The 20,332-nt window shown below is 54.4% G+C and overlaps 1 protein-coding gene across 1 annotated transcript in view; it reads left to right on the forward strand.

Moving 5' to 3' along the window:
• Positions 1–20,332, forward strand: part of CREB3L1 (cAMP responsive element binding protein 3 like 1) — a 34,472-nt gene that overhangs the window by 13,379 nt on the left and 761 nt on the right. The window contains exons 2-11 of the mRNA XM_044259179.1: positions 5,071–5,299; positions 7,652–7,836; positions 10,942–11,020; positions 12,975–13,132; positions 13,817–13,966; positions 14,130–14,188; positions 14,378–14,446; positions 16,273–16,372; positions 17,302–17,428; positions 19,927–20,191. Coding sequence (XP_044115114.1) covers positions 5,071–5,299; positions 7,652–7,836; positions 10,942–11,020; positions 12,975–13,132; positions 13,817–13,966; positions 14,130–14,188; positions 14,378–14,446; positions 16,273–16,372; positions 17,302–17,428; positions 19,927–20,191 — 1,421 coding nt within the window. The remainder of the gene's footprint in view (positions 1–5,070; positions 5,300–7,651; positions 7,837–10,941; positions 11,021–12,974; positions 13,133–13,816; positions 13,967–14,129; positions 14,189–14,377; positions 14,447–16,272; positions 16,373–17,301; positions 17,429–19,926; positions 20,192–20,332) is intronic.

A 20,332-nucleotide genomic window follows, 5' to 3' on the forward strand; every position in this document is an offset into this window, starting at 1 on the left:
CTTGTTCGCCTCACCCTTTTTCTGTCTACCACCCCTGCCTCAGTAGGAACACGGTGTATAACCGATGGGGGAAACTGAGGCCTGTCAAGGAGATACCACCTGCCCCTGCCCAGGTCTGCCCTGGAGCACAGCTGGATCTTGAACTGGGGACTCCCAAGTCTGGGTCCAGGGCCTTTTCCCCTTCACGGGAGGACCTTTGATTCTGGCTCTGTGAAGGGGCCCCCAAATGCCCGGGTGGTGATGCTTAAGGACTGGGAGGGCCTGACAACCAGATACCCAGGGGCCCACCTCCTCTCCCCTAAGTCCCTCCCTGGTCTTTCTTGAGCCTACCCCTCTCCCCACCACACACACACACACACACACACACACTCAGGGCACAGCACTGACTCAGACTGGTGGCCCTTCAGCTTGAAATGGGGTCGATTTTCTACTGACCACGAGGCAAGTAACCGTCCCGGAATGTATGGGTCAGTATGGTTGGGGGGGGTGCCTGCGGGGGAGGGAAGGGGGAAATGTGAGAGGACTCTCCTCCCATCTCTCCCCAGAGCTAACTCTCGGAAGGAATGTCCGGGCTCGGGATTCCCCCCCACTCCTTATCCCACAGCTCAGGCTGGACCCACTCTGGTCTCCCCCTTCCTTCCCCCAAGCACCGACGGAATCAGCGCGGGCGAGGGGAGAGGCAAAAGTCAGGGACCCGGGTGCACGAGCCGTGGGGCTGGGGGCGGAGGGAAGGGGGCGCTCTGAGGCTGCCCCAGGATGGGGGAAGAACCTTCTCCCACACACCATCTGGGCAGACCGCTGGACTCCCGGAGCTTTCCCCTCTCTGCCTTGACCCCAGTGAAGAAATTACAGGAGGGGAACTGAGAGGAGCTACAGTTGGTCCTGTTACCGCCCCAAGAGCGTTCCCAACACCCCCCCCAAGGCCAAGGACCCGCCGCCCCGTCAGTGCGCCCAGTGGTAGGGCTGCTCGAAGAGGGACAGAGGGAGCTGAGCTGGAAGAGCCGTGAAGGGACTTAAGAATTGCGGCTCGGCCTCCTCTGCGAGCCGGGGACGTCCGGCGAGACCCTCCCTCTCCACTTCCCCCCTCCTGCTGGGGGGTCGTGCAACTCATAAGGGTCTTGGGACTGCGTGGGGCTGCCGGCCTCCTGAAGCTCGCAGGGGCCGTCAGTGCCTCTGCCCCAAGCGCTGAGAAGCACGCGCGGTCGGACCTGGCGCTCCATGCCCTTCCCACTCCCCAGCGGTCTGCGAAGCGCGGAAACCTCCTTCGCTCGCTCCCGCCGCCGGCTTCCCGCAGCCTCCTCCCATTGGCCAGGAGCTCCGCGGGACCCACCAATGAGCAGGCCGGACTCCGGCGCGGGGCGGTCCCACAGCGCGCGGGCGTTAACCTCTGGTGGGCGACTTGTGACTGGCGCGACCCCGTGTTTCTTTACATTCAAAGGGCAGGCGGCTGAGACCCGGCTACGGCTGCGGGTGTCGCCGGGAGTGGTGTGCGCGGGGATGCAAGCAGGACAGTCCGAGACTTCTCCTACAGAGAGAGAGAGGGAAGCCGGGGCTAACTGCGCGTGGCCTCCGAGAAGGAGCTTATATTGGCAGGACTGTAGGAAAAAGTCTTTAACGAGGAGGGAAACAAATCATAATATTTCCTTCTCTGGCTTCCCATCCCGGTTGCCTGGCAAGGCACCCCAGAACGCTCACCACCCCCATAGAACCCTATCCCCCTCTGAACGTTGACCCATGACCCCCTGCCATTTACAGATTTAACACCCCCTCTCCCCCCACCCCGAATAATTTCCTTCGGATAGTCTTGAAGAAATCTCAGCTTTAAGCGTGCGAACTGGAGGTAGCGCTGGGTGTGGTTGGGGGGTTTAGGTGAAGCGCGGGCATGCTGGAGCTGAGGAGGCCCGAGATCCCCGGAGTGGGCTTTCCAAGGTTGGGGGAGGGTGGGTACCGTGGAAGAAGTGAGAGGACAAGGAGAAGGTGATTCCCATTCCTGTGCAGCCTTGGAGCTGCAGAGAACCCCTCCCTCACCACGACCAACTCACTGTGTCACCCTGCGTAGGTGGCCTTCCCTCTCTGGACCTCAGTTTCTTCAGTAGGAAATGGGATGGGAGTGGGGAGTGAGGACCGTCGGTTTTCTCCGGTACCTTCTGTCTCTGATGTGATGATACAAACCAGCCATAACTGGGCTGCTTTGAAAAGTCAGGCACCAGGTAGAAATAAGGCTACAAAGTTCTCCGAAGGGAGTCCCTTCTGGTATGTTCCCTTGAGTAGGAGATTGGCCTGTAAGTAATGAGATATGCCCACCATGACCGCCGATGGTCAGACCAGCACACAAGGAAGCCCTGAGCAAAGAGGATGTGTTTTCTGAATGTCCTCCCTCTCCCCCCCACACCCTGTCTGCCCCTTGGCCGCCCTCCCCTTACACTTGGCTCCCACCCTCTGGAAGCTCCATCCTGCTGGGCCTTGGCCGCTGTTTCCAGCAGGTGGGGGCTGCTCACAAAAGGGGGCCAGCTGAACTCCCTGAGCAGGATCTGTGGGCACCCTGAAAGGGGTCTCTGAGAAGGGCCTGTTTCATCTGCCTGGAGTTAAGGCCTTCAGGGACCCCCAGCCCAGACTGAAGGAAGCATTTCTCCTCTCCCAGGCCTCAGGAAAAGGCTTGGCAAACCCTTATCGCCTGAGAAGCAGCTGCTGGAGGAATACCTTAGTGGCTGACTCACTGCCCTCCCTTCCTCACTACCCCCTCCCACTGGGCCCCACACCATGCCTCTGAGAGACCCCGAGAGAAAAGGCAGGGGCAAAGCGCCCCAGGCTGGGCTGGCCCAGTCCTGCAGAGGGTCTAGCTCGCATAGTCACAGTCCTGGGGCGGTCTGGGGCTGGGGTGGGGGGGAGTACCTTGTAAATGGCCTTAGTGCGGGATCAGTTATTCTCAGAGATGTGTTTAGTATTAGTATCTCCTCCTACTGCCTCACACCAGGCGCTGATGATCAATTGACATACTGATGGCATTGCCTTCTGGGGTTCAAGGCCATATCCCTCCACCAGCAGTTACCACGGGCCAGATGCTGGGATCCAGCAGGTGAATGAGATACAGACTCCGTCTCAGGGAATTTTCAGGCTGGCAAACAGGCAATTTGTGAACAGAGCAATGTCTGCTACAGTTGGGGAAGGACTGGACAATGAGGGGTTGTGGACACTTCCTGTTGTACTTGGCTTCCCTGGGCCTCAGTTTCCCTCTCTGTCAAATGCAGATATGCAACTTCCTTATCCCATTGGATGATTATGAGGATTAACTAAAATCATGCAGATGAAAGCACTTTGGAAGGTTAAAATCATGGTAAAAATGGAGAGTAGATGATAAGTCCTTGCAAACTGGGAGAAGGGGAGAGAGAACCTGCGTTGATGGGTTTCTGCATTTATTTTGTCCTTGATTCTTTGATCATTCTTCAGCTCAGCTCAGGCTCAGACTGGCTTTTGGCAGCTGCTATTTTCATACTAATAATGGCTACCAACCACTGAGTACTCACTACACACTAGGCACCATTCTGCTACGTGCATTAATATGTGTGTGTTCTGTGTGTAAGGGGTATACGTACTTTACTCATTTTACCCTCATAATCCTATAAGGTGAATATTAATCACCTCACAAATATTTGCTCTTCATGACAACACTATGATGTAGGCACTATTATTTACCCTTTGCAGATAGGGAAACTGAGGCACAGAGAAGTGAAATATTCTCAAGCTTATTCTCAGAGGGCTTCTCTGTTCACCCCTTCAGGACTGGGGCAGGCTTTGAGTATTCCATGCCAGAAAGGGCCAATGAATCCAGACCTTAAGCCACCCCCACAGAAGCCAGTCATTAACCCCTCACCAGCCTGGACTCCAGGACCTGAAGCAATCCCCCTCCCAGCGCCTCTTCCACCCCACCAGCAAATGTACTCAGTCAGTAAATAATGAACAGCAGTAGTGTTTCCTTACATGTTTATAATTCTTTAAGAGAGAAAAAAATAAGCACCTACTACATACCAGGCACAGGGTGTTTTATTAATAATAAGAGGTAATGTTTGTTGAGCATTTATTATGTACGCAGAACCATTGTCATAACAATTATGATAGAATCTGTTATCATCCTCACCATACGAAAGAGGAAATGAAGCAAAGAGACATTAATTAACTTTCCCAAGATCTCAGAGACGAATATTTTTCAACCTTTTTTGTTTCTAAGAAATGTATTTTACTTCATTACTGAGTACACACACACACACACAACTGGGATAAGAGCCTCACCAGGTATTTTAGCTCCCTACGTGAAGGGCAGTCTGGTATTTTCTACTCTTCTTTCTGTTTTATTTTTTCTTAAATCCTGGTTGTGACCCACTAGATTGATTTCACAACCCGTTCATGAGTCCCTGAGCCACAGTTTCATCAACACTGAGTCATAGTTACAAGTATTAAGGTCAGGATTCGAACCCATGTAACATGGCTTTGGAGCCTAATCTCCTGGCATCAAGTACGTCTGGAAGAACAGAGTCTGGAGGCACAAGGATAGGTGCAGACTATGCTAATGAGGGGAGGAGAAGCCTTGATAATCCCCCACCTTGCACTCCAGCGAAAGATACCAAAGTCACCAACGCGTCTCTAGGATGCAGACTTGCTGGTGTAGACACACCCTCTTTAGTCTTCCCATGAAGTAGGGTGGATGGAGAATCAGTCTGAGCAACTGAACCAAGGTCCCGGAGCCAGAACTGAGAGCCTGGTATCCTGTCACCTGGCCCAGGGATGCTACTGCGCCCTCCCCTTAAGGATAATGACAGTGAGGCGGGAGATGGCAAGCAGGGGTAGAGGGAGAGGTAGTGGTGACAGCGGTGATGGTCATGACAGAACCCATAATAGTTGGTCCTGGGTACACGGGTAGTGGGGAGGGTGGTGGCGTTACTGATGGCAGGAGGAATAATGGGGAAGTTGCAGTGACAGTGGCAGTGGTGGCAGGTTTGGGAGCCCCACTACAATAGCATGTGTGCCCCCTTTCCAAACAAAGCTGACTGCCCCCTCCCCCTCCTCCTTCCCCAGCACTTCCCAGAGCACCTGGACCACTTTGCGGAAAACATGGAGGACTTCTCCAACGACCTGTTCAGCAGTTTCTTTGATGATCCCGTGCTGGACGAGAAGAGCCCTCTACTGGACATGGAACTGGACTCCCCCACCCCAGGCATCCAGGCTGAGCACAGCTACTCCCTGAGCGGTGACTCGGCGCCTCAGAGCCCCCTCATGCCCATCAAGATGGAGGACACCACCCAAGGTAAGAAAGGGTAGCAGAACCCAGGGACAGCCCAGACCCCAGGACCCCCAGGAGGGTTTGATAAGAGAGAGAATAAAAAGGCAGGGGGCCACACTCCTCTGAGAGGTGTTTGTGGGTGACTCTTCCAGGAAGCCCCTGGGCATCTCAGCCTGCAGTGCCCTTCTCTGATCCCTTGAAAGCTTCCTACCCCCCTCAGAAAAATGAGGCTTCAAGAAAGTTCTTCAGGAGAGTTTTACCATGTTCACACACATGGTAAAATGCTTGGTAGGGACATGGGAGCAAGCAAGCCCCCCACCCTCCAGCCTCAAGGGCCCGCGCACGGATGGGGTACAGGGTGTGGACCAATCCGGCTCTGCTGTGCGTTTGGATGCTTCTCCCAGCCACCATGTGATCTTGAGGAAGTTGCTTTATCTCCCTGGGTCTGTTTCCTCAGTTATAAAATGAAGATAATAAATGTGTCATAGGAATTCTGACCAGGATTTTTAAATCTGTACATAAAATACCCAGTTGCGTGCCCAGCGCATAATATATAAAAAGAATTAGTGGCTATTTTCACTGTGAGTGTTAAAGTCTTGTTAATACTTCAGCGGCTGGCCCAGGGACCAGTGTTTTTAATTCTGCTTTCTCTTCTGAGGACAGTGGTCTCAAATGAGTTTCTTAATATTCTCATCTATTAAATGGGAAGAATAATAATGCCTGCCGCATAGGAATATCGGGAGGGATAAAAGAATTCAGAAGTAGCGAGGCCTGAGAGCCTCACTCAGCTCAAGAAGTGTGTGCTGCTTCTGAGGGTCGAGATCCCCCCAGGGGCAGAGATGGGACTCTGCATCCCCACTCTGCTTACCTCTGTGGGGGCAGGGACACCACCTGGAGTTCAGATGGCTTCAGGGCTGGGGCTGCAGAGGTCTTAGCAACCCTGCATGCCCTGGCCTCTCGGGAAAGCTTCTGGAAATCGCATCAGCAGGTCCTCAGGCCCCACCCTGGGGAGGGGCAGCGTGTGGGGTGCACCTCCTCCCATGGCAGGTTCTCCATCCACCCCCGCTAGGCCGGCCCAGGCTGGCCACCCCAAGTCTATTTTTAGAGCAATTTGTCTGTGGGCCCTTTGCAGGGGTAGCTTCCCGGAGGCCGGACAGCTGGCCCTGTAATTTGGGAAGATTGTGGGTGTTCCTGGAGCCCTGGGGCAGGCTGTGGCCCAGAACTGGGGCACTCAGGCTCCCAGCAGGGTGGGGCCTCATCTCTGAGGTGGGACCGGGCACCACTGACCCCCTCTCTCTACCCACAGCAGGCCCCAAAGGCCAGAGTACCCTGGTCCTTCCCTTGCATCCCGGCTCCCCAGACCCCCGCCTCATCTCACCACTGCCAGGGGCTCACAGGGCTGACTTGGAGTGCAGGACTGTAGGCACTACTCAGGAAAAGGGGTGATGCCTGCCAGCCCTGTGGCCCAGGTGAGGCCAGGAGCTCCACTAAGAGGGCAGGAAGTGGACATCCCCTAGGAAACCTGCGCATCGCACCTCACCACCCACATGCCCTCCCCACCCCTACCGCCTCACCACCCCCACCTCCTCACTAACCCCCAACCCGTCACCAGGTCCTGTGGATTCTCCCTAAACCTGTCTCCAGTATGTCCCTTCCCCTTCATCCCACTGTCCCTTCCTTTGCTCAGGCTTCATCTTCTCTTGCTGGACTATGTCATCAGCCTCCTGCGAGTCTCTTTGCCTCCATCTTGCCTGCAGTCAGGCCCCTCCCCATACGCACACAGCATGATTTTCTTTGACATTACAAATCTGAGCATGCTTAAACCCTTCGGTGCTCCCCCCCCCCATTACCTTTAGGACAAAGTCACAGCTGTGAGCCCAGCCTGCACTACCCCTGCTGGCCTCTGTGGGCCCACCTTCCCCTTCCCTTTGCATTCCAGCTGCTCTAAACTGCTTGCGACTCTCACAAGGTCCTGAAAGCCTAGCACAGTGCTCAGCAAATGTTCACTGAATAGCAATCATTCTATTAACAATAGCTAGCATTTACTGAGCATTTCCCTCTTGCCAGGCACATCTACAGATGAAAAAGCTAAGGCTCAGAGAGGTTAAGCAACTTACCTAAGGTCACACAGCCAGTCAAGAGGGGTCCAGATTTGTTGTCCTTGCCTGCTCTGTGAGCTGCTGAGGGGGGGTAGATGCCCACCCACCCCCCCAACCTTTCTGGCCCCAGCCTACCTCGCAAGTGCCCCATTCTGCCCTTGCCTGCCTGTACCCTAGTCTCTCTCCTGCCCAGTCTAGAGCAGCTCCTAGGGGGAGGAGGGCAGCAGAGCCCTCTGCTCAGGGAGTCCCCTGAGCCTGGTCCTGCCCCCTTCCCCAGACGTGGAACATGGAGCATGGGTGCTGGGACACAAACTGTGCTCCGTCATGGTGAAGCAGGAGCAGAGCCCGGAGCTGCCCGTGGACCCTCTGGCTGCCTCCTCGGCCATGGCCGCTGCTGCCGCCATGGCCGCCCCCCCGCTGCTGGGCCTCAGCCCCCTGTCCAGGCTGCCCATCCCCCACCAGGTGAGCCTGAGGACTGTTCCCAGGGGCTGAGGGAGGGACGCCAGGGGTGGGGGTGGGAGTGGGCCTCTGTGGGAAGAGGCCTCGGAAGCCTTGCGTAGCCCGGGGCTGTGTGAACTGGGAGCAACCTGAGGGTCAGAACTCTTGCACCAGGCCTCTGCCGACCCCTTGGGCCGCCCCTTCCCTGTCCTAGAATGGGAACAAGCTGTAGCACCCTCGGAGGAAGCTGGGGCCCTCGCTGTGTGCAGAAGGCAGCTGACAGGGGCCTGGGCAGAGCTGAGCACCAGGGGCCTGGTCCAGGGCCTCAGGGATGGAGAAAGCCCAGGTCAGAAAACTCTCTCAAAGTTTCGGGATTTTTAAAAAAGAAAGACCAAAATGAGAGTACAACAGTTGCACTGTATTTTAGTTGTATATGTTTGTGAGATCAATATTTTTTACCTCATACATTCAGGCCACCCCTCCCCCCACTACTCCCACCCCGTGATATGCATTCAACTCTAGATCCAACAGGAACATCTGAAGAGCCTTCTGGGAATGCGAGCCCCAGACTCTGGGCCCTGCCTGGGTCCCAGCTCAGCTCTCATTTGTGCTCTGGGCATGTTGCCCTTCTCTTTCTTCCTCAGCTTTCTGATCTGTAAAATGGGAGCATGAACTGCCTCTAAGGGGCTCCAAGCCCTGAGTCTACAATGTAAGGGCCTGCTTGAAATGCCTACATTTGAGGTTTGACTGGCTCTGCCCCCTGCTGGCCACACATCTCACCTGATCAAAATGTATGCAGCCCAAGGCCAAGATTAGCCCCTTCCTACCCACCCGCCCCCCACTGACCCAGAGGACCAAGGGCCCCTTGCAAAGACGGAGGATCTTTTGTGACCATCTCCAGGATGGCTCAGCGACTCCTCAGGCCTTGCCAAAGCAGGAAAGGAAGGCGCAGCAGCAGTGAGAGCCAGCCTCGGGAGGCGGGGCACGTGCCTCAGAGAGGGAAACTGAGGCTCAAGGAGCTAAGGGACTTGCCCAGAATCACACAGTGAGAAATAACGAGCTGCAGGGCGCCTGGGTGGCTCAGTTAGTTAAGCATCCCACTCTTGGTTTCTGCTCAGGTCATGATTTCCAGGTCGTGAGATCAAACCTGCTTAAGAGCCCCCCCCCTCTATCCCTCCCCCACCTCTCTCCCCCCTCTCTAAAAAAACAAAAACAAAAATCCCACACGCGGAAATAATGAACCGCATTCCAAAATTGGCCTCCAAGTCTCAGAAGCCCACACTTTCCACTCTAGTAAGAGCACCATGCCCTTGTGGAAGGTCCAGGAACCAGAAGCTGGCATTGTCGGTAATAGGCTGGGGGACACACCCTCCCGCATCACAGTGCCTTCTCTGTCCCCTGAGGGCTGAGCTGGGATGTAGACCAGAGACTCTCCAAGGTCCCTGCCAACTTGAACCTTCTGTGATTCTTACTCATCTGCCTACATTGGAGGCTCTGTGTCGCACCCACAGTGTCATGGCCTCTCTCTGCTGGCTGTGGACCCAAAAGAGAGACTCAGCCCTGAAATCCAGCACCCCAAAACACGGCGCCTTCCACAAAGAGAGAACCAGTTAGATGCATATTGAGAATCGTGTATAGGAAGCCAAGCATGTTCTTTTTTTAAATTCAATTCATTAACACATAATGTATTATTAGTACCAGAGGTAGAGGTCGGTGATTCATCAGTTGCATGTAACACCCAGTGGTCACTACATCACATGCCCTTCTTAATGTCCATCACCCAGTGACCCTATCCCCTCTCCCCCTCCCCTCCAGCAGCCCTCCATTTGTTTCCCATGGTTAAGAGTCTCCTGTGGTTTGTCTCCCTCTCTGATTTCATCTTGTTTCATTTTTCCCTCCCTTACCCTATGCTCCCGTTTTCTTTCTTAAATACTGCATATGAGTGAAATCCTATGATAATTGTTTTCCTCTGATTGACTTATTTGCATAGCATAATTCCTTCTAATTCTATCCATGTTGCAAATAGCAAGATTTATTTTTTTATAGCTGAGTAATATTCCATGGTATGTATGTATGTGTGTGTGTGTATATATATACACACACATATATATCACATCTTCTTTATCCATTCAGCTATCAATGGACATCTAGGCTCTTTCCTTAGTTAGGCTATTGTGGACATTGCTGCTATAAACATTGGGGTGCACGTGCCCCTTCAGATCACTACTCTGTATCTTTGGGGTAAATACCTAGTAGGCCATGCATGTTCTTGATGCCCTTTCTGGAACAGCAAGTTGGAACATAAAGAAATAGCAGTGCGTGTTTGTTTAAAACATAAATCTAGTTCTGTCAGTCCCTTGCGATACACCCCATCAGGGACTCCTTATTGTTTCAGACTTCGTTGCCTGGTCCCTTTCTACCTTCTGTGAATCCTACCACCACCACCACCCCACCCCCTGGCCAGGTCTTCTGCTCTTGTTTCCTACCACTCCCTCCTGGCACACCCCTACACTCTGGACACCCCCAAATACCTGCAGATTCCAGAGCCAGCCATGCTCTCTAGCCCCTTGGGCCTTTGCAGATGGGAATTCCTTTCATTTCACTTACCACCTGTCTTGTCCTTTATCTGGAACGTTCCTGTTTATACTTCAAGACTCCTTTCAAGGTTCAGCTGCCTAGAGAGCTCACCCCGCGCCCCCAGCCAGTTCAGGCCTTCTTCATCGGCGCTACTGTTGCCATTCACTGAACAGCAACAATGTGCCAGGCATTACTTTTCTCCTCTTGGCAACCCATATACCAAGGCCTGTGACCTTCAGAGTCAGCAAAGAGCAGCTTCCATTAAAGAGATGGCCTTGCCCTTGGAAGCCACAAGAAGCCCTCCTTCTCCAAGCTTAGGTCTAAACTACACTAGCTACTTAGCTATCATTCTCTTCTCTTAGGTCTGACTCGACTTCTCGAAGCCTCAGAACTTGCCTCTCCTCCGTCTGGGCTGTGCCCAGAACCCTGGGTCTATCCACCTCCTTAATTGTGCAGAGCAGACCGCCAGTCCTAGGGAGGGTGGGAGGTTGAATGGCATGGTGGGGACAGCCCCAGGGGCAGCTGATGGAGCTGGACCTGTCTCTTCCTCAGGCCCCAGGAGAGATGACTCAGCTGCCAGTGATCAAAGCAGAGCCCCAGGAGGTGAATCAGTTCCTCAAAGTGACACCGGGTAAGTGTGTCTAGAGAGGGACTCTTTCTTTCCAGTCTTGGGCAGACAGCATCCTTTGGCCCAGCCCATCCATCTCCCTCAACAGCCCCCATATCTCTCCAGAATACCCTTTCCTCCCTGCCCTGTGCACTTTCCAACCATCCAGCTCCCTTTTTACCTAGTCTACAACTGTCATCTCTGTTATTGACACCCTCACCCTGTTAGCTAATCCCCCTACTGTCATTCACTAATGGAAGCCCACTCTGTGGTCACCCATCCATCCATCCGTCCACCCATTCATTCATCCCTCCCAAGGGCCAAAAGAGTTCGTTGGGCATGTCTCAGGAAGCAGAGACAGAAGACAGGTCCTGTGCCAGTAGATCACAGAGTAGTGAGGGCCAATTTCATAGCACAGGTATGGGTTAAAGATGGCAGACTTTCCAGGAGGCTGTGGGGGCACATCCCCAGATCTGACAGGGGAGAAGGGAACAGAGAAAGCTTCTTGAATTGACCAGAAGAAGAACAGGCTGACCAAATCTTTCCAACCCTATCTCATTAATTCATCAAACATTCATTGAGCATGTACTGTGTACCAGGAAGCAGAGACAGAAGACAGGTCCTGTGCCAGTAGATCACAGAGTAGTGAGGGCCAATTTCATAGCACAGGTATGGGTTAAAGATGGCAGACTTTCCAGGAGGCTGTGGGGGCACATCCCTAGATCTGACAGGGGAGAAGGGAACAGAGAAAGCTTCTTGAATTGGCCAGAAGAAGAACAGGCTGACCAAATCTTTCCAACCCTATCTCATTAATTCATCAAACATTCATTGAGCATGTACTGTGTATCAGGCTCCGGGCTGAGTAGCACAAGGTTTAGAAAGATGAATACGACCCAAGCTTCGCCCTCCCATTGCTCCCTTCCTCAGAGAGAAGATTCACAGAAGGTAGGAAGGGGCCATCATGAAAACACATCATGTTGTAAAGCACTCTTCAATCCGTAAGGCATCTTCACAGACATGAGCTCATTGTGTCCTCGTGGCTCCCTGCAGTCCATTCATTCCCTTCCAGCAGGGAAGTGAGGCTGGAAGGGGTTAATAAATATGACTACAGGTCACACACCTGGGGCACATGACAGCAGAACTTGAACTCAGGCCCCCTGACTCCATATTCCAGGCTCTTTACATTATGGCATTCTTAAGAGGCAAATGAAAGTCCAGGGAGAGAGAGAGGACTCCTCCAGGGGGGCAGCTCGAGGCAGAGTCTGGAAGGACGTGGCTGTTCCTCTGGAGCCTCAGCCCGCTCCACAATGATCAGGGCTTTCTGTGCTGTCCTGGGAGCTCTCCCTGCACCTGGGCTCTCGGTCCTCGTGGCTCTACCCAGGCCTTTCTCTGACCACCTACAGCGTGTCTTCCTGATGCCTTGGCCACACAGCAGCAGTGGGGAGGGGAGGCTTCGGACTGCAAGGGCTCTTGGCTGGTCTGCTTAGAGCCCAGTGCCTGCTGTCCTGTCACACTCAAGTTGGAAGTGGAAACCCTGGGATTGCTGTGGCTGATGTTTGGCAGTGGGAAAAAGGAAGTGACAGAGGCTGTTGCTTGCCCCGCCTGATCCCCGTGGGTCTGGCTGTGGGCAAACTCCAGTCCCCTCTGGGGTTACCAGTGGAGGCTCCCAAGGGCCTGGACCCTGTGAAGTCAGGGAGGGGGAGGGACTTCGAGAATCTGGCTTCCATGATAGTCACACCAGGGACCGGGCTTAAAGGAGCCAGGCTTCTGTGGCGATGGAGACGGGCTGGCATTCAGAAATGAACTTCCAGGATGTTAGCTTAACTTTCTGACATGGCAGAGGAGCTTCTGATGGGATAGCTGGTCAAGGCCCCAGTGTTCCGTCCCCCACAGTGTCGGGGGCACCTGGCTGACCTCTCATGTCCGAGCAGAGGTGGGCTGCAACCCTGCTAACCTGGATTCCCCCTGCTCTCCCCAGAGGACCTGGTGCAGATGCCTCTGACGCCCCCCAGCAGCCACGGCAGCGACAGTGACGGCTCCCAGAGTCCCCGCTCTCTGCCCCCCTCCAGCCCTGTCCGGCCCATGGCCCGCTCGTCCACGGCCATCTCCACTTCCCCCCTTCTCACCGCCCCTCACGTAAGCAGCTGGGGGCGGGCTGGCCCTAGAGGTGAGGGATTGAGTAAGTCCACCCAGCACGCGAGCAGCGATGAAGGGTCTGGAACCCCCAACCCTGATGGTCCCCATCCCCACAAGCATTCAGAGAGGTGTGTGCCCAGCAGATGAGAGTGAGAATCTTTTCATCCTGCTCTGGGGTAAAGAGGAAACAGGTAGAGAAGTCCAAGAAGCTGCCGAATCCCCACTGTGGCAGGGACTAGAGGCAGGACTAGAACTCCACATTACCGGGGATGGCTCAGGCCGGCTCCAAGGAGCACTGCTTGGGGAGTGGTGCTCAGGAGGCCCAAAATTGCCCCGGGAAACATGGAGCTGAGTCCTGTGGGGAGCCTCCCAAGCAAAGATCATAGTGCAGGTAAAAGGCTTGCTGTCTAGTGGCTCCAAACAGGTAAGCTTTGAGGCTGTGGATTCCAGGATGGGGTCTGGGGGGCCCCTACGCCCACCCTGAGATAATATACTGAGCACCTAAGGGCTCCCAGCACTGTTGCTACATGTTAGCGGATTTAATCCGAGTCCACCTTATCTCAGATTAGGAAACCGAGGCTGAGAGAGTCAATGCCTTCCTTGAGTCACGCAGAGTCTGTGGCAGAGCTTGGATTTGCACCCAGGGCTGTCTGGTTCCTAACCAGCATGTCTGACTTCCCACAGAAACTACAAGGGACATCAGGGCCACTGCTCCTGACCGAGGAGGAGAAACGCACCCTGATTGCTGAGGGCTACCCCATCCCCACAAAACTCCCCCTCACCAAAGCCGAAGAAAAGGCCTTAAAGAGGGTCCGGAGAAAAATCAAGAATAAGGTAAGGCATGAGCTGGACCCTGGCCCTGCCCCAGGGCTGCTTCCTGCTTCCTTGGTGGATGGGTGCCTCAGCTCCCCTGGTGATAACAGCCCTAAAATTGTGGGGCCCCCCGGAAATGGCTATGTGGCTGTGGTAACCCCTGTTTTGGGACCTCCCCCTCTAGATCTCGGCCCAGGAGAGCCGCCGTAAGAAGAAGGAGTACGTGGAATGTCTAGAAAAGAAGTAAGCATTCTGAGCAGGGTGGCGGGCCTGGGACCCACTCCCCACCTGCCCCTCTCCCCAGTGCTCGTTCCAAGGGCACCAGAGCAGGAGTGGGGATGGGGGGGCGCTCAGGGAGGGGTGGGCGGTGCAGAGGGGGCAGCAGTGAACCTGGGGACTGCCCCTGAGCTTGTGTCTGCTTGGCCCCCTCAGGGTGGAGACATTTACATCAGAGAACAACGAACTGTGGAAGAAGGTAGAGACCCTGGAGAATGCCAACAGGTAGGTAGTGCCCCCTGCATCGTCCATGATCCCTGTCCTTCTCCGGCTCTGGCATAGGCAGGAGACAGGCCAGATTGCTGAGTTCAGGATGACAGGAACCCCAGAAACATGGAACCCTGCAGCTTGGGACCCCTGGCTTCCCATCCTTCTTCATCTTGGCATAGGTCTAGACACCTGACAGGGCAGGTGAGCCGCTTAAATGAGTTGGTATAGGGCGGTGGCCTTCAAAGCGGAATTCCCCAGGCCTGGGAACTATTGGAAATGCTGATTTTCAGGCCTGGAGCCAGCCTACTGAATCAGGAACTCCTGGGAGGGCTCAGCAATCTGTGTTTTACTAAGCCCTCCAGGTGATGTTGACGTACCCTAACGTTAGAGCCCTAACGTTAGAACCCCTGGCACGGTGCTTGCCACTCCAAGCTCTTCTCACCAACAAGCAGCATCCGCACCACCTGGGGCTTGTAAGAACCACAGGATCTGGGAACTCTCCCCACCCCCACCCCAACTTGTAGAATCAGAATATGCCTTTCACCAAGATCTTTCCGTGATTCACAGGCACTGTTTCATTTGAGAAACCTCAGTATGGGGCCCAGCGCGTAGCAGCTGCCTAAAGTCACAGCCTGGGTTTTTTAATCCCACTCTGCCATTTTTGTGATCCTGCGAAAACCATTAAAGCTCTCTGGTCCCCGGTTGCTTTATCTAAAAGGGGACGATAGAAGCTCTATCTCCCAGGATTCTTAGGAAGATTCAATGACACAGTGCAGGTAAAAGGCCCAGCTCTGTGCTTGGCATTTAGGAATGCTCAATTCATGTTAGCTTTTCTTCTCCTCTTTTTTTTTTTTTTAATGGTTATTCTGAATTCTTGATAGTGCCTCGCCATGAGCCCACAGTAGGTCTCTAATAATTATTTGCTGGGGTAAATTGAAAGGACAAGAGACGACAGTTGGTACTTAACCAGTACTCAACAGAACGCTTTCTCCTTCTTTCCTTCCTTCTCCCCCAGCTTCTCCAGCAGGATCCAGCCACTCCCCCTAATTGACCTGAAGAATGCCCTCCACTCAGGGAAGGGGGGCGGGGGCCCACACCCCTCACCCCTCTACCTCTGGCCAGATTCCTCTCTTGGCCCAAAATAGGGCCAGGCCCTTGGAGCTATTTCGCCACCTGCTGTACATTCTGGTAACTGCAGCCCCACTGGCCGGCTAGGTGGAGGAAAGAGAGTTAAACTATAGTTGGCCAGGCACTGGCTGAGCACCCCCTGTGTGTGCCCAGAGGGCTCCACGTTGGGTGGGACCCAGTCCTAGCCCTCAGGGAGCCCACAGTTAGTGAAGGAGACTGACGTGGAAATCCACGAACAGAAATAAGATGCTACAGGTGCCGGGATAAAAGCAACAGTGACAAAATTAACCAAAATGGTACCTACTATTTACTGGACCCTCTCTACACACTAGACACCTGCCAGACATGGCTTTCTTATCCGTTCTGGCAGTCGTGGGGTACAAAGGAACGAAAGTCAATGTAGCTGTGACTGGTGTAGGTGAAGATAAAGGTGACCTCAGCCCAGGTGGGGCAGACCTTCCAAACCCACTTTGGCAAGGATCACCACAGAGCACTCCTGAGCTCCCATAAGGTGACCCAGAAAATTCACCCCAATATAGGCCCCAGGTTCCCCAGGCCACACCACAGAGAGGTCACCCGGAAGGTGACCTTTTCTGTCTTGACCGAAATGGGCACCTGGTGTGGAAGCCAACTTTCCCTCTCTGGGAAAGTTCCAGGAGGCAGAGATGCCTGCTGGTACAGAGCCTGCTGGGTGACCACTGTGCCTTCTTCAGGACCCTGCTCCAGCAGCTGCAGAAGCTCCAGACTCTGGTCACCAACAAGATCTCAAGACCTTACAAGATGGCCGCCACCCAGACTGGGACCTGCCTCATGGTAGGTGCTTTACCCTCACCACAGGGCCACGCAAGGACAAGTGTTCCCCAGGCTGGCTTTCTAGAAAGGCAGGCAGAGCTCTGAGGGTTGGGCAACACGACCAGGGTACACCACCCTAGTGCCTGCTGGGCTGGCTCTTGAAGACCCCAGCCTCTTTCACCAAGCGCATGGAGCCTTCTAGAACATGACCTTCCCTGACCAGTTCTAACACAATGTGGATGTGCAGCAACGCACACGAACCCAGTTAGGAGGTAGGGCGAGTCCCTTGAGGAGGCAGCTTCTATACCCTAAGGGGGAAAGGGCTTAGGGAGACACAAGGTTGGGAGACACTTGGTTCTTTCTTACTGGAATGAATAGTGAGTGCGGAGAAGGCTGAGCAAATCTCTAGAAACCCAAAAGAATGTGCAGGGTGTGGTTCAGGCATCTGCAGGTTCTGCACACTGTCTTAGGAATGTGCAGCCTGATACCTCCAGGCTGATCACTCCCTGGGGCCTCTGAGATCCTCATGCTGTCTGGTGTCAGGCACTGCATGGGCCTGGCTTAGTTCCGGATGTGTGACTCTTCCTCGTCCTGCTGAAAATCTGGTGTGATGCTCTGTCCCCCTCCTTTGTCCCCCCCAGGCCCCCCCTATTCCTTTCTCCCTGTCCTGATCTCCCACCTTATAGGTGATATCCATGTTGACTACTTCCCTCTTTTTCTGACACTGCCTGTGGTGGCCCCTGAGGGGCTGAGATGGCCTGAGCAGCCTCCTCCACCTTCTCCAACAAGGGGAGAAGACCGCACATCTAGGAGGTGGTTGGCTCTGAGTGCTGCTTTCTTGGAAAAATACCAGGCTTTTTATACCTATTGTTTTGGGGGAGAAGAATTGGGGGTGGCAGGCGTTGCACCCTCCCCCAACCTGCTCTGACCCCCGCTCTCTCCACTACCAGGTGGCAGCCTTGTGCTTCGTTCTGGTGCTGGGCTCCCTTGTGCCCTGCCTCCCTGAGTTCTCCTCCAGCTCCCAGACTGTGAAGGAAGATCCCGTGGCTGATGACAGCGTATACACAGCCAGTCAGAGTGAGTGCTCTCGGCCAGGCCATCCTCCATCAGTCCCAACGTCTGGGCATCAGCCAGATACAAGACAGGAGCCAGGCGGGTTCCGGGTTGGCGACATCTTATTCTACCTCTTGGTTTTGCAGATGGGGAAACTGAGGCCCCCAATGGGTCCATGATTTATTCAACGTTAGTTGTAGAATTGGGGCTACGCCGCAGGCTCCCTGATCTCCCAGCCCACCCAAGAGTGGCCTGCAGGGGTTGGGGGGTAATTAGGGGACAGCAGGAATGTTCCCACCCTACTGCCGCTCCCCCCACCCCCCGGCCCCCATGAATTATAGTGCCAGTGGTTAAAGGGCATCTGCCAGGAACAATTAGCATTTCAGGACTGGGATAGCACATGAGTTTGGGTTCAAGGGCACTTTCTGATCAGACAGTGGTGGCTGAAGCATCGTGTTAAGGAATGCCAGGATGTGAAGCACGGCAGAGGAGGGGCAGCCGTGGTGGGAGCTCAGGTAGTTATCACCCTGCGGGGGACCGATGGTGATTAAGAGCATGGGGCCTCAAAGTTTGTCATGTCTGCCATTGCCGCTTGCTAACTGCTTGACCTTGGACACATGTCTTGAGCTCCCTAAGCTTTTGTGTCTTCACCTGAAAAACGGAAGTCCCAGTTCTGCACTCCCCAAGCATGGTGGTTGTCACAACTAAATGGCACAGGGAACACACACTCTTAGCACAGGGTCTGGTACACAGCAGGCGCTTACTCATTGAGTGCATCACCTCCCTTTTTGAAGACCTTACCAGGGGGCAAGAAAAGGTACACTAGGTGGGTGGCAAGGAGACAGCAAATAGTCCGGACTGCCAGAAACAGAAGGTGTTTCAGGTAGACGTACGGAGGAATGTTCTAACGGTCACATCGTCTACCAGAAACGAATCATCAGGCAGGACAGGAGGAGGAAGAGGAAAGAGATGGGGGTCAGAGAGGAAGGTGAGGAGTAGGATTCAAGAAGGAGGGATAGGCAGGGAGAATGAGCTAGACCATCAGGGCCTTGAAAGGAGGAAGGGGTGGGGAGGGTTAGAGGAAGAGGAAGTGGAGGTGGCTAGCCAAAACCACTCCCTGGACAAGCGTGGCCTTAGAGGAGACAGGACAGTTGCAGAGGGAGGTGGGCCCTGGGGGTGTGAGAGTCGAGAAAGTCACATATCCGGTTTTCCAAGGCCAGGGGCGCCCTGGGGTATTTGGAGGTAGAGGAAGCCGAGGAGAGGAAGGGAGGGAAGTGGGGGGGTGGGGCCAGTGTGGATGAACAAAGGGAGTCCGAGGAAGGGAGGGAATGAATGAGCCCCTTGGAGAGAATGCAGTGGGTGGCAGGCCCAGTGTGTGTGTCTGTGGTAGGAAATGGCTTCTGGAGCCGGCTGGCTGGCTTTCCGGGCTGCTGCGTTGCTCAATGGCAGGGAGTGTCCTTCACATACTCTCTTAGGTCAGGGCCTGAGGGCCCGGAAGGTGGTGGTCGATCTTGGAGGCAGGCAGCCCTGGGTCTGCCTCTCGTTTCCAACGTAGGCCAAAGTACCTGATAAGCTAGAACCTCAGTTACCTGTTCTCTGGAACAGGCCTAAGAATATCCCCTTTCCAGAAGTTTCTGTGAGATGCTCGTTATTTGATATACAGGTCAAAGGGCTTTGCACAATGCCTAGCACAGGGTAGATATCCAACAAACTGTTTACTTTTCCTTCATTTTCCTGAAGGGCACACTAGGGCCTAGAACAGGGAAGAGGGAGCCAGGGTAGCTCTGGGGCTTACGCCTTTATCTAAGCCCCCCTCACCACCCCCCACTTGGACTCCCTGCTCAGGGGGGAATTTGCTGTTCCACATCCCCCGCCCGAACCCACCTTGTGCTCATTCTCAAAAAAATAAAATCTCCAAAAAAAAGAAAAATGGCAGGATTTTAATTCAAGGTCTCAGAGGAAGTGAGTAGTGGAAGTAGGATTAGAACCCAGTTCTCAGGGGCGCCTGAGTGGCTCAGTGGGTTAAGCCGCTGCCTTCAGCTCAGGTCATGATCCCAGGGTCCTGGGATCGAGCCCCACATCGGGCTGTCTGCTCTGCAGGGAGCCTGCTTCCTCTTCTCTCTCTCTCTGCCTACTTGTGATCTCTATCTGTCAAATAAATAAATAAAATCTTAAAAAAAAAAAAAAAAAAAAGAACCCAGTTCTCAGATACCCCACCCTGGTACCCTCTGCTTGGGAAGAACTACTTTCTCGGAGTTCTTACTGAACAGTTTCAATCACTTTGTCCATAACGGTCTCAAACCACATCTACACGAGCTCGACCCTAGTATGCCTACTTTATGGAGGAGCAAACTGAGGCTCAGAAAGGCTAAAGCAAAGGCCTAAGACACCAGAGGTCATACCCAAGGGCAGTGTTAGAGTTGGGGTTCTGACTCAGGCCCTCGTACTTCACTGCTGGGCCAGGAATGTGGCTGGGAGTGGGGAGGCTCGGCCCGGAGGCTCACCGTCAGCTCTCTGTCCAGTGCCCTCCCGGAGCCTCCTGTTCTACGATGAGGGGGCAGGCTCGTGGGAGGATGGCCGCAGCACCCTGCTGCCCGTGGAGCCCCCAGACGGCTGGGAGATCAAGCCCGGGGGGCCGGCTGAGCAGCGGCCCCAGGACCACCTGCAGGACCACCTGGACAGCACCCACGAGACCACCAAGTACCTGAGCGAGGCCTGGCCGAAAGACATCAGTGGAAACGGTACCAGCCCGGACTTCTCTCACCCCAAGGAGTGGTTCCGTGAGAGGTAGGTGGGCGGGGCCCCTTCCCTTCCCGGGCCCCAGGCTCCACCCATTCTCCGCGGGGAGGGGGGCTGGACCCCATCTCAGCCACGCCTCCCCAAGGCCCCATCCCACCCGCATTCTAATCCAGCATGCAGAGTGGTGAG

This window comes from Neovison vison, chromosome 7, assembly GCF_020171115.1.
Source record: "Neovison vison isolate M4711 chromosome 7, ASM_NN_V1, whole genome shotgun sequence".
NCBI lineage: Eukaryota > Metazoa > Chordata > Mammalia > Carnivora > Mustelidae > Neogale > Neogale vison.